Source organism: Poecilia mexicana, unplaced genomic scaffold (assembly GCF_051168715.1).
Source record: "Poecilia mexicana isolate PSO_F unplaced genomic scaffold, ASM5116871v1 scaffold_12, whole genome shotgun sequence".
NCBI classification, from domain to species: domain Eukaryota; kingdom Metazoa; phylum Chordata; class Actinopteri; order Cyprinodontiformes; family Poeciliidae; genus Poecilia; species Poecilia mexicana.
This window is the reverse complement of record NW_028263381.1, coordinates 21,734,782-21,747,327: the sequence shown is the minus strand read 5'-3', so window position 1 is coordinate 21,747,327 and position 12,546 is coordinate 21,734,782. Positions and strand designations below refer to the sequence as shown.

Genomic DNA, 12,546 nt, shown 5'->3' with positions numbered 1-12,546 from the left:
TGGCTGAAGCAAAAAAAAAAAATGTTACTGTTGAAAGAACCTATTTTCTTAAGTTAAAGAATAAATAATTCTGTTTTAGTTTTTCAATCAGTATTTCAGAGTAACAATATACTGACCAGATGTTAAACCTTCTGTTTTCTTAGAACAAGTTATCTTTTGTTTTATTCCAATGTACAAAGGGTTTGTTCTACAGTTATGATGGTAGTTATAAGTAGTCCAGTATGTTTCACTTCATTTGAGTTAAGACTTAATATCAATGACTCTGTTAGCATAACATTTGACACTGTAATACTAAATTACAGCTTTATAATTGTTGCTACTAGTTTCCATTTACTTGAGGTAAAAGTTAATATTAATGACACTTAATGACTTCGTCATAATTGTTACTTGTTTCACTTGCAGAAACATTTAATATTAATGACACTGTAATGACACTTAATGACTTTGTCATAACTGTCGCTATTTGTTCCACTTTACTTGGGGGTAAAGTTAATATTAATGACACTGTAATGACACTTAATGACTTTGTCATAACTGTCGCTATTTGTTCCACTTTACTTGGGGGTAAAGTTAATATTAATGACACTGTAATGACACTTAATGACTTTGTCATAACTGTCGCTATTTGTTCCACTTTACTTGGGGGTAAAGTTAATATTAATGACACTTAATGACTTTGTCATAACTGTCACTATTTGTTCCACTTTACTTGGGGGTAAAGTTAATATTAATGACACTTAATGACTTTGTCATAACTGTCGCTATTTGTTCCACTTTACTTGGGGGTAAAGTTAATATTAATGACACTTAATGACTTTGTCATAACTGTCGCTATTTGTTCCACTTTACTTGAGATAAGAGAAATTGTTAATGAGTCTGTTATTAAATCATTTGACAGTGTAATAAAGCTTATTGAAATCTTTACTGGTTCTCCTTCTTGTTTTGCTTTATTCCAGGGAGTGGAAATATTAATCATTGTTTTGTTAAAGCTTTTGCTAGTGTCATAATTAAATCATTATGCCTACTATTATGACAAAATTATGTTAGATCATGATTTCTTGGTTAATGACAAGTTGTCATAATGAAGACATTTTTGGCGAGGTTAATGACAAGTTGTCATAATGAAGACATTTTTGGCGAGGTTAATGACAAATTGTCATAGCGAAGACATTTTTGGCGAGGTTAATGACAAGTTGTCATAACAAAGACATTTTGTCTAGATTAATGTCAAGTTGTCATAATGAAGACATTTTGACTAATGTCAACTTTGTATTAAAGTGTCATAATTTACCGAACGACGCATTATGACAACAGTCATAAATATTCATGAAGACTTATTGATGTTCATGACAGGTGTTATGTCATGTTTATGTGGGTGTCATGACGGTCTTATTCAATACCCGTCAAATAAAGTGTGTATATATATATATATATATATATATATATATATATATATATAAAGTACCTATCAGTAGCAATACCAAGTGACCACAACATCAGGAAAAAGGAGCATGAGAAACTGGAGAAATACCAGGGCCTCAGAGAGGAACTGGAGAAGGCCTGGAAGGTGAAGACCACAGTGGTGCCTGTGGTCATCGGGGCCCTCGGGGCAGTCACCCCCAAACTGGAGCAGTGGCTCAAACAGATCCCAGGAACAACATCAGACATCTCAGTCCAGAAATGTGCAGTTCTAGGCACAGCCAAGATACTGCGCAGAACCCTCAAGCTCCCAGGCCTCTGGTAGAGGACCCGAGCTCAGAGGATGAAAGAGACCACCCACGGAGGGTGAGAGGGGAATTTTTATATCTGACTGTATAGCTCAGTGGGTAGACACCAGTCTACCACCCGGGAGACCGGGGTTCAAATCCGGGCTGGGGCAAGTTACAACAGTGCAATTGAGCTATGCAGTGTGGGTCCTTAGGCAAGACCCTTGGAGCTATATAGCCTACCTCATATCATGAGAGACAATGATAAGCACGACATGCCGGCTCAGACGTCGCCCGGCCAAACAAGGTCTGCGTCACGTGCTGGGGAACCAGAGCACCTTGATGAAAAATGGGCTACTGGAACAAGACGGAAATGGGCGAGAGACGAAAACATGGATCTGTTGGAATGCTACTACTCAAGTAACCCTAGTCAGAGGGGCTACATGCAAAGACTGAGGGTGGAATGGTTACTTCAACACCCACAGTCTACAATGACTGCCAAACAACTAGTAGCTCAGTGTTCCAACATCCGCAAACAGCAACTGCTATCACAACTTGAGATTGGCGAGATACAACACAAATGCTACGGCAAGAGGGAGGAGCCCGGATGTAAGGTCAGGGGGGAGTTAACTACAACTCCCCACCCCGAGACTGGGTATGCAGCCCCAGTAATGAATGAACTATCAAAGCTGAACGAGACAGCAACTGGCCTGAGAGAGAGAATCGTGGCCCAAATGAACACCAGGCAACCCCGACGCCAATTACAACGGCTGAGTGAAGTACCATCAGAAAGTCTCATTGAAGATGTGAATGCAGCATTGAGAACAATCCTTACCAGTACCCTGCCAATCAATGGCAGGGTACTAACAACAGAGCAGACCCACCAAGGCTGGAGAAAGGGAGGCGTCCCACAACAGCAATGCACAGTGGCTAACCTAACCCTATGATAGGACCACAGCAACAAGACTGGCTACGGATACCGACTTAAGAATGGGGCCACAATCAGTCACCTCCTTTACATGGATGACATCAAGCTGTACGCCAAGAGCGAGCGGGACATCGACTCACTGATCCACACCACCAGGATCTACAGCACTGACATTGGGATGTCATTCGGACTAGAGAAGTGTGGCCGGATGGTTACAAAGAGAGGGAAGGTCGTCCACACAGAAGGGGTCTCACTCCCAGAAGTACCTGGGAATACAGCAAGCAAATGGCAACCTCGATGAGGTCACAAGGACAGGAGCCACAGCCAAATACCTCAAACGAATAAGGCAAGTCCTGAGAAGCCAGCTCAATCCAAGATCCATAAATACATCAAGGACAAAGCCTCAACGGACAATGTGCTCAGTGAATGTCTCAGGCAATGGGGAACAGAGGACAAGGTGCACAATCATGGGAGGACAAGCCCCTACATGGGATGTACCACCGACAAATAACTGAAGTGGCTGATATCAGGAAATCCTACCAATGGCTGGAGAAAGCTGGACTCAAGGACAGCAAAGAGGCCCTCATCCTGGCTGCCCAGGAACAGGCCCTAAACACCAGAGCAATAGAAGCTCAGATCTACCACACCAGACAAGACCCAAGGTGTAGGTTGTGCAAGGAGGCCTCTGAGACAGTCCAGCACATAACAGCAGGGTGCAAGATGCTGGCAGGGAAAGCGTACATGGAACGACATAACCAAGTGACGGGCATAGTGTACAGGAACATCTGTGCAGAATATGGACTGGAAGCCCCGAGGTCAAAATGGGGGACACCCCCAAAGGTGGTGGAGAATGACCGAGCTAAGATCCTGTGGGACTTCCAGATCCAGACAGACAAGATGGTAATGGCGAACCAACCGGACATTGTGGTGGTGGACAAAGAACAGAGGAAAGCCGTTGTGGTGGATGTAGCAATACCAAGTGACCACAACATCAGGAAGAAGGAGCATGAGAAACTGGAGAAATACCAGGGCCTCAGAGAGGAACTGGAAAAGGCCTGGAAGGTGAAGACCACAGTGGTGCCTGTGGTCATCGGGGCCCTCGGGGCAGTCACCCCCAAACTGGAGCAGTGGCTCAAACAGATCCCAGGAACAACATCAGACATCTCAGTCCAGAAATGTGCAGTTCTAGGCACAGCCAAGATACTGCGCAGAACCCTCAAGCTCCCAGGCCTCTGGTAGAGGACCCGAGCTCAGAGGATGAAAGAGACCACCCACGGAGGGTGAGAGGGGAATTTTTTTTTTTATTTATATGGCAAGTTAAAGAGTTAATATTATGACAATGTGGATTATTTGTAGTGTCTTGTTGCCATCTGCTGGACAAATTAGGAATAACCATTTGGAGCGAGTAGAATAATAACTTTCATTTTGATTTGTTTTCTGTATCTCTTGTAGACCACTCTGAGCTCTATTAAAGAAAGTTTGGACCTGCAATCTCTCCTCTCATCCTTTACCGGATGCTCGTGGTGGCTGTACCTTAAGAACTAACATTATTCATAAAGGAGCACAACACCATGGTTGCAAAGTAAATAATTATCAAACTAAATGTTTCCCATCAGACTAAAGACGTTTCTCCTCTTCCTCCTCTATCAGACCTTCTCTGCTCCTGCAGCAGGTTCCTCCATACCTGAGAGCTTGCAGTCTCCAGTCTGGATCCTTCAGTCCAGCCGACAGCAGCTTCACTCCTGAGTCTCCTGGATGATTGTAGCTCAGGTCCAACTCTTTCAGATGGGAGGGGTTAAAGGTCAGAGCTGAGGCCAGAGAAGTACAGCCTTCCTCTGAGACCAAACAGCCTGATAAGCTGCAGACACACAATTCATCACATGATGAGAACATTGAGGTAGAGCCCAAGGTCTGACCTGGATGTTTTCATGAGACAAAAATACTCAAGAAACTGGAGCTTAACCTGTTAATAAGATGCAGTAATAAAAGTGTTTCAATAAATTTTAAATGATAATGTTAGGGTAAAGCCTAAGATCTGATCCACTGGGTGCCCAGAGTTACCTGAGAGTCTCCAGGTTGCAGTTTGGACTCTTCAGTCCAGCAGAGAGAAGCTTCACTCCTGAATCCTGCAGGTTGTTGTTACTCAGGTCCAGTTCTCTGAGACTGGAGGACTGGGAGCTGAGAACTGAGGACAGAGCTTCACAGCTTCTCTCTGAGAGGTTACAGCCACTCAGTCTGAGGAGACAGGGAGGAAAATCTGGTATTAAACTATTCATCCAAATTTATGATCTTCTGTGAAAGCCTGAAGCTTGTGTCTTGTTTTATATGTCTTTCTGTTGCCTTTTGTTGATCTAGTTTATTCTATAGTTGGGCCTCCAGTCTGGAAGGACTGAACTACTGTCAACAAGAACACTTGCAAGGCAAGGAAACTATAAAATGCATTAATGAACTAAATGAATCCAGTGTCAAGGCTGAGAATCAAGGCTGGGCTGAAGCTTGTGTTTGTGAGACGGCATTAGCCAATGAAATGCGGCCCCTGTGGTAAGGTCCGTTGCTAGACCTGTTGTGGCTCAATATTGGTCCATATATAAGGCGCACCGGATTATAAGGCACATTGTCGGCTTTTGAGGAAATTGAAGGTTTTTAGGTGTGCCTTATAGTGCGGAAAATACGGTATGTTATTAAACAGTTTTGTGGAATAGAATTTGCTCACTAAATGTTATGCTGTGTCACCACACAACATATGAAGTCCAGACCAGATCACATTTTTAACAAAGAGGTTTAATAAAACAAAATCTGGTCATAAAGTGGTGCTGGGAGTCTTGGTGAAGTAAATACAAAGTGGGAGAATCACAGGCCAGGCAGCAGTTGGCTGATGGATTCTGGCTGCTGTGGAGGCTCACCCTGATTGTAAACTAATGTTTAGAAGAGTTATGTCTAGTAGTTTTCTACTAATTTTTTATTCTTTCTATTGCTGTATTAAAATTCAAATATGCTTTATTGATCCCAAAGCGAAATTAAACTTTAGATGATGATGCTAACATTTAATTGTCAGGAAAGATCACTTGTAGCCTCTACTACAATGATTTAAGAAGCTTCTGACTTATATTATTTGTAATCTAAATTAGTTCCTCGACTAGTTCCTCTGGATGTGATGACCTTTTCTAGATTTTGCTCATCCTCTTCACTGAACAATTTCCACTTATTCTAAACTCTATATTTGCTCTCAGCCATGTCTCTTCAATACCAAAAATATCTGCTTCACAGTGTCATTTATCTGCATAATTTTTACTACCTGTCAATCAGCTCCTTCTATTTTCTCAATAGACCAATCAGTGGAAGCCCCGCCCAGCCCATGATGTGAAGACAGAGAGACAAACTGAACTCTGATAGCCTCGTGACTACCAGTAGTTCATTTTTGTCCTCTGTAGAGGACATTTCTAAACTTGAATGTCTCCCATCCCCTGCATTCTACTGAATCAATTCCTTTTGGTATCTACAGAGGACATTTAGGGCTTTTCAATGATACCACATGTGAAGGGGTGGGGCTTTTGTACGTACCTTTTTCTCATTCATAAAAATGATGTTCATCGGTACAAGCACATTTTATTGGGAGAGACAAAGTAAGTGCTTAAAACTTTTTATTGTGCAAATTTTGGTTTAAAATGTTGTTAGCATATTCTAAATAAGTCTGTTAGCAGCATATTAAAACATTCTATGAATTATTTTGACTGTAATTTATCGTAGTATTTAAAAGTTGAAAATTTGTCCTCTGTAGTGGACATTTGTAATTATTTTTCTGTATCCATCCACCCACCCATTCATCCTCCCACCAACCCATCCACTCATTCATGTATCCACCCACCCACCCGTCCATCCAACCAACCAACCCATCCATCCTCCCACCAAACCCATTCATCCATCCAACCAACCAACCCATTCATCCTCCCATCCATCCATCCTCCCACCAAACCCATCCATCCATCCACCCACCCATTCATCCTCCCATCAACCCATCCATCCAACCAACCAACCCATTCATCCTCCCACCAACCCATCCAACCAACCAACCCACCAACCCGGAGAGAACCCATCATACACAGGGAGAACAAGCAAACTCTATGCAGAAAGACCCTGGGCCAGGTTCTGGGTTCTTGGCCTTCTTGCTAGGCAACAGTGCTCAGTTTTGTCAATGTTAAATTCATTCTTATCTTGATGTTTGGATATTTTCTTTGGGACAAACTGGTTGCCATCAAGGTTCAATTTCAAATGTATGGGGTTCCGATGTCCACTGTAGTGGACACATGATATTTCAAAAATAAAAACTTTTCCAAAAAAAATGTTTTCAGTATGCTAATTACCTTACAAAGATTGTGGAATTTTAAAAAAATGGTGATTGGACAATATTTTTTTTTCCTGGTAGTCAGGAGGATAGGACATTTTATGAGAAACCAAGAGCAGCAGAGATATCAGCAACTTATATTTGTACATTTTCACTTTTAAAAATAAAACTTTGTAGATGTGGCTTATAGTAAGGTGCGCTCTATAGTCCGGAAAATGCGGTAGTTCCATGACTTGTTTCTCTGAACATAGATGATCAGATGTTGCTCATCCTCCTCCTGTTTCTGTCTTTCTGTCACTGAAACATTTCAATTTTCTAAAATCTACATTTGCTCTAAGCCATGTCTCTTCAGTACCGATATCTGCTTTATGTTGTCATTTATCTGCATATTTTAACTTCCTGTCCATCAGCCAATCAGCTCCTTCTATTTTCTCAGTAGACCAATCAGTGGAAGCCCCGCCCAGCCCATGATGTGAAGACAGAGAGAAACTGAACTCTGATAGGAAACAGTTTAAACAGATTTTCTCTCCAACCTCTTTGTTCCACATGGAGCTATATTTGGCCCCCTGCTGCTCTGAGCACCATGTTACTGTGGTTCCAGTAGATGGGTTGGTTGCCCAGGTCCATTCAGCACCATGTGAAAGATTTCTACAGTCTAAATGGGCTGCAGTTTGCAAAGTTACAAAGTCAAAAATAACAGAAATAACTTCAGTTGTTTAGCCTGTTATGAGACAAAATGAGCTTAAAATTTGTATCCATTAATTTATAAATGTTGCAAAGTAAATAATTATCAAACTAAATGTTTCCCATCAGACTAAAGACATTTCTCCTCTTCCTTCTCTATCAGACCTTCTCTGCTCCTGCAGCAGGTTCCTCCATACCTGAGAGCTTCCAGTCTCCAGTCTGGATCCTTCAGTCCAGCCGACAGCAGCTTCACTCCTGAGTCTCCTGGATGATTGTAGCTCAGGTCCAACTCTTTCAGATGGGAGGGGTTAAAGGTCAGAGCTGAGGCCAGAGAAGCACAGCCTTCCTCTGAGACCAAACAGCCTGATAAGCTGCAGACACACAATTCATCACATGATGAGAAGATGAGAACATTGAGGTAGAGTCCAAGGTCTGAACTGGTCATTTTGATGAGGAAAACATTCAAGAAACTGGAGCTAAACATGTTAATAAGATGCAGTAATAATAAAAGCTTTTCAATGAATTTGAAATAAGAATGTTGGGGTACAGCCTAAGATCAGAATGGCTGGCTGCCCAGAGTTACCTGAGAGTTTCCAGGTTGCAGTTAGTAATTAAATTAAAACCAGCGTTTTGCGTTGTTAGCCGTGTCACAGTGTGACATACATAATTATTAAAATCTACTACTGAAATTACATTTCCATAATTATAACAGGTAAAGGACATAAATCTGGTTTCACCAGGATTGGTCACATTTTACCTGAGAGTCTCCAGGTTGCAGTTTGAACTCTTCAGTCCAGCAGAGAGAAGCTTCACTCCTGAATCCTGCAGGTTGTTGTTACTCAGGTCCAGTTCTCTGAGACTGGAGGACTGGGAGCTGAGAACTGAGGACAGAGCTTCACAGCTTCTCTCTGAGAGGTTACAGTAACTCAGTCTGAGGAGATAGGGAGGAAAATCTGGTATTAAACAATTCATGCTTTTCTGGTCAATAATATTCTTCTTTCACAGATTATTTGGCATGTCCTTGTTGTCTATTGTTATCTTCTAGGATGGTGGGAAGAGAAATATTAAATTCTGTCATGATCATGTTTATTAGAATTTTTTTGTGTTCAGTTTCCTTTCTGTGACACTGCGTCTTCCCCGTCGATTGTTTCCCAGGTGTGTCTCATTCCCTTGATTACCTCCAGGCGCGGGGCTATGAGGGAGACCCCACCCGGGGCCCGGAGGTGCGGTTTCAAGTCGCTTAAATGTCTGATTATAGTCGGAGAAAGTGCGCACTCGCCTGTTGAGAAAGGTCTATTTAATGTTCATTTTATCTTCCCTCAATGGAATATATACTTGTCAGTACCAGTGACTGCTTTACTCATGGTTTTGCCGAAATGCTTCCTGGGTAAAAAATCAAATGAAAAACGCGGAAACACCCCCCCCCCTCCTCCTGAAAATTTGGAAGACCAGCTCCTCCCCCACCCCCCGTGATTGGCCCCGCACCCCAGCCCGACACTGACTTGTTCCGCTAGTGATTACCCCTGTGTGTATTTAGTCCCACCTGTTGACTGTGTTCGTCGGGTCCTTGTGTAAGTTTGTCTTTCGCCATCTGATGTCTATTGTATGTCATTAGTCATCCTAGCTCTCCAGTCATACTGTTAAATCCTGGTTAGCTTAGCTCCTTGTTCAGTCTTCGTGTCAGTGCTACCGGTAATTAGCCGTGTGCTATTGTTTTCTGCCGTGCTGCCTGTCGAGCTATCTTCATCATTAAATCATCATCATCTTCATCTTACCTGGGTCTCAGTGTTCTCCTCACCATTCTCAACCACCATTTATGACAAATTCAACAAGGATGTTAATCCAGTTTCAGTTGTAAGAGAATGACATTGGGTTTTGGTGCTTGAATATGGGACATTATGGCCAACAGCTTTAGGAAGTTGATTTCTCTTCTACTTATAGTCTGCTAGTAGGCAGCAATAAATGAACTGAAAGAACATAAAATCTATTTATGTAACTATTAGCAGATATCTATCTATTTAAAATACCTGCAGTAACAATGTGTGTCCTTACAGAGCTTTGTTGGAGGCTTTAACCACTGGCAGCAGCCTCAGAAGAGCCTCCTCTGAAGCAGAGTATTTCTTCAGGTCAAACACATCCAGATCTTTTCCTGATGACACTAAGATGAAACCCAGAGCTGACCACTGAGCAGGAGACAGTTTATCTGTGGAGAGACTTCCTGAACTCAGAGACTGTTGGATCTCCTCCACTAGAGAACGATAATTCAGTTCATTCAGACAGTGGAACAGATTGATGCTTTTCTCTGCAGACACATTCTCACTGATCTTCTCCTTGATGTACTGAACTGTTTCCTGATTGGTCTGTGAGCTACTTCCCGTCTGTGTCAGCAGACCTTGTAGGAGTCTCTGATTGGTCTGCAGTGAAAGTCCCAGGAGGAAACGGAGGAACAAGTCCAGGTGTCCATTTGGACTCTGTAAGGCCTGGTCAACAGCTCTCTGATGGAGAGACTTTAGTTTAGATTTATTAAATAATGAATACTTCATAGATGTTTGTGTTTCTTCCATCAGGTTGATTCCAGAGTTGATGAAGGTCAGATGAACATGAAGAGCAGCCAGAAACTCCTGAACACTCAGATGGACGAAGCAGAACACCTTGTCCTGGTTCAGCCCTCTCTCCTCTCTAAAGATCTGTGTGAACACTCCTGAGTACACTGAGGCTGCTCTGATATCGATGCCACACTCTGTCAGGTCTGATCCATAGAAGATCAGGTTTCCTTTCTGCAGCTGATCAAAAGCCAGTTTTCCCAGAGACTCGGTCATTTTCCTGCTCTCTGGACTCCAGTGTGGATCTGTTTCAGCTCCTCCATCATACTTGACCTTCTTCACTTTGGTCTGAACCACCAGGAAGTGGATGTACATGTCAGTCAGGGTCCTGGGCAGCTCTCCTTCCTCTCTGGTCTCCAACACATCCTCCAGAACTGTAGCAGTGATCCAGCAGAAGACTGGGATGTGGCACATGATGTGGAGGCTTCGTGACATCTTCATGTGGGAGATGATCCTGCTGGCCTGCTGCTCATCTCTGAATCTCTTCCTGAAGTACTCCTCCTTCTGGGGGTCATTGAACCCTCTGACCTCTGTCACCACGCCAACACACTGAGGAGGGATCTGATTGGCTGCTGCAGGTCGTGTGGTTATCCAGAGGAGAGCAGAGGGAAGCAGTTTCCCCCTGATGAGGTTTGTCAGCAGAACATCCACTGAGCTGGACTCTGTAGCATCAGTCAGGATCTCCTTGTTGTGGAAGTCCAGAAGAAGTCGACTCTCATCCAGGCCATCAAAGATGAACAGAACCTGGAAGTGTTCAAAGCTGCAGATTCCTTTGGTTTCAGTAAAGAAGTGATGAACAAGTTCCACCAAGCTGAACTTTTTCTCTCTCAGCACATTCAGCTCTCTGAAGGTGAATGGAAATATGAAGTGGATGTTCTGGTGGGCTTTGTCTTCAGCCCAGTCCAGAGTGAACTTCTGTGTTAAGACTGTTTTCCCAATGCCAGCCACTCCCTTTGTCATCACTGTTCTGATTGGTTGATCTGTTCCAGGTGGGACTTTAAAGATGTCTTCTTGTCTGATTGTTGTTTCTGGTCTGTGTGGTTTCCTGGATGCTGTTTCAATCTGTCTGACCTCATGTTCATCATTGACCTCTCCAGTCCCTCCCTCTGTGATGTAGAGCTCTGTGTAGATCTGGTTCAGAAGGGTTGGACTTCCTGCTTTAGCAATCCCCTCAAACACAGACTGGAACTTCTTCTTCAGACCAGATTTTAGTTGATGTTGACAAACTGGAGCAAGATGTTCTAAAATTACACAAAAAGTAAAATCAGGGATGAAACAAAAATACCTTCTGAAGATGATTTAAATAAATGTGATTCCATTTCTTCAGACATCAGTAAATGTGTCATTTATCCATCAGGTCAAATCTTTGTAGAAATCCTCTTACTGCTCTGCAGACGGTCAGCCAACTCCTCCTGCTTCATCCTCCTCAGGAAGTTCAGTGTGATCTTCATCACTGCATCTCTGCTGCTCCTCCTCTGCTCTTCATCATCACCTCTCAACACCTCATCATCCTCTCTCTGACTCTCTGAGCATTCTGGGTAATCTGGACTCAGAACCTTCTGGATCTTCTTCAGCTCGTTCTTCACATAAGTGACAACGTTTTCCTCCAGCAGCTGGAACAGAATAATAGATGAAGGAAACATCAGACTGAAATCATGGAGCCAAACACCAGATGGATGTTGGACAGACTGACAGTCCTCTGGTCTACAAAGTGCAGCATGGAGACGACTGTGAACAGAACCATGGAAAAGTAGTTGTTGTTCATGTACAGACCATAAATATGGAGTCCAGCTGTTTTTGATGCTGCTGGGCAGACGGACCACTGGGAACCTCTGAGCTCTGCTGGTCCACTCTGTGGAGGAACCAGGAACAATCAGGAAGGCAGGAAATATTCATCCAGCAATATTTACTAATAAAATAACTAAGAGTGTCACATTAAAGCAGAAAACAGAGCATCACATGAACACAATACAAAGAAGTTAGAAAGAGGAAGATGAACTACAAGGATGAAGACCAGTAACACCAGAATCACCAGTAGATATTTTAAAAAGTTGGTGCTGAACTTGGACTTCAAACTGTCCACACTGTCAGCAGATCTGATGCTGGTGGAGACAGAGTCCCAGAGCTTGGGGACAGTGGAAGTGAAGGCTCTGTCCACACAGGTCTTCAGGACAGTGTGGGACATCCATCAGGTTCTGATGACTGGATCTGAGGTGATGTGGACATGGAGGAGCTCTGAGATATGTGGGTGTGTCCATGTGGGATCCTCTCCTGGATGTTCTA

At 43.1% G+C, this 12,546-nt stretch overlaps 1 protein-coding gene and 1 long non-coding RNA gene across 2 annotated transcripts; both read right to left on the bottom strand.

Moving 5' to 3' along the window:
• Nucleotides 1-3,992: 3,992 nt before the first annotated feature.
• Nucleotides 3,993-8,590, bottom strand: LOC148156062 (uncharacterized). The gene is made up of 3 exons (XR_015764785.1): nucleotides 8,418-8,590; nucleotides 4,696-4,869; nucleotides 3,993-4,492 (listed from the first exon to the last, which is right to left on the bottom strand). It is a non-coding gene; the product is annotated as an uncharacterized LOC148156062 (long non-coding RNA).
• Nucleotides 8,591-9,697: 1,107 nt separating this feature from the next.
• On the bottom strand, nucleotides 9,698-11,921 carry LOC148156061 (NLR family CARD domain-containing protein 3-like). Its single transcript, XM_088011109.1, has 2 exons — nucleotides 11,648-11,921; nucleotides 9,698-11,504 (listed from the first exon to the last, which is right to left on the bottom strand). The coding sequence occupies exons 1-2, from the start codon at nucleotides 11,904-11,906 to the stop codon at nucleotides 9,709-9,711; spliced, it is 2,055 nt and encodes a 684-aa protein (XP_087867235.1). The 5' UTR covers nucleotides 11,907-11,921; the 3' UTR covers nucleotides 9,698-9,708.
• Between the last annotated feature and the right edge of the window lie 625 nt (nucleotides 11,922-12,546).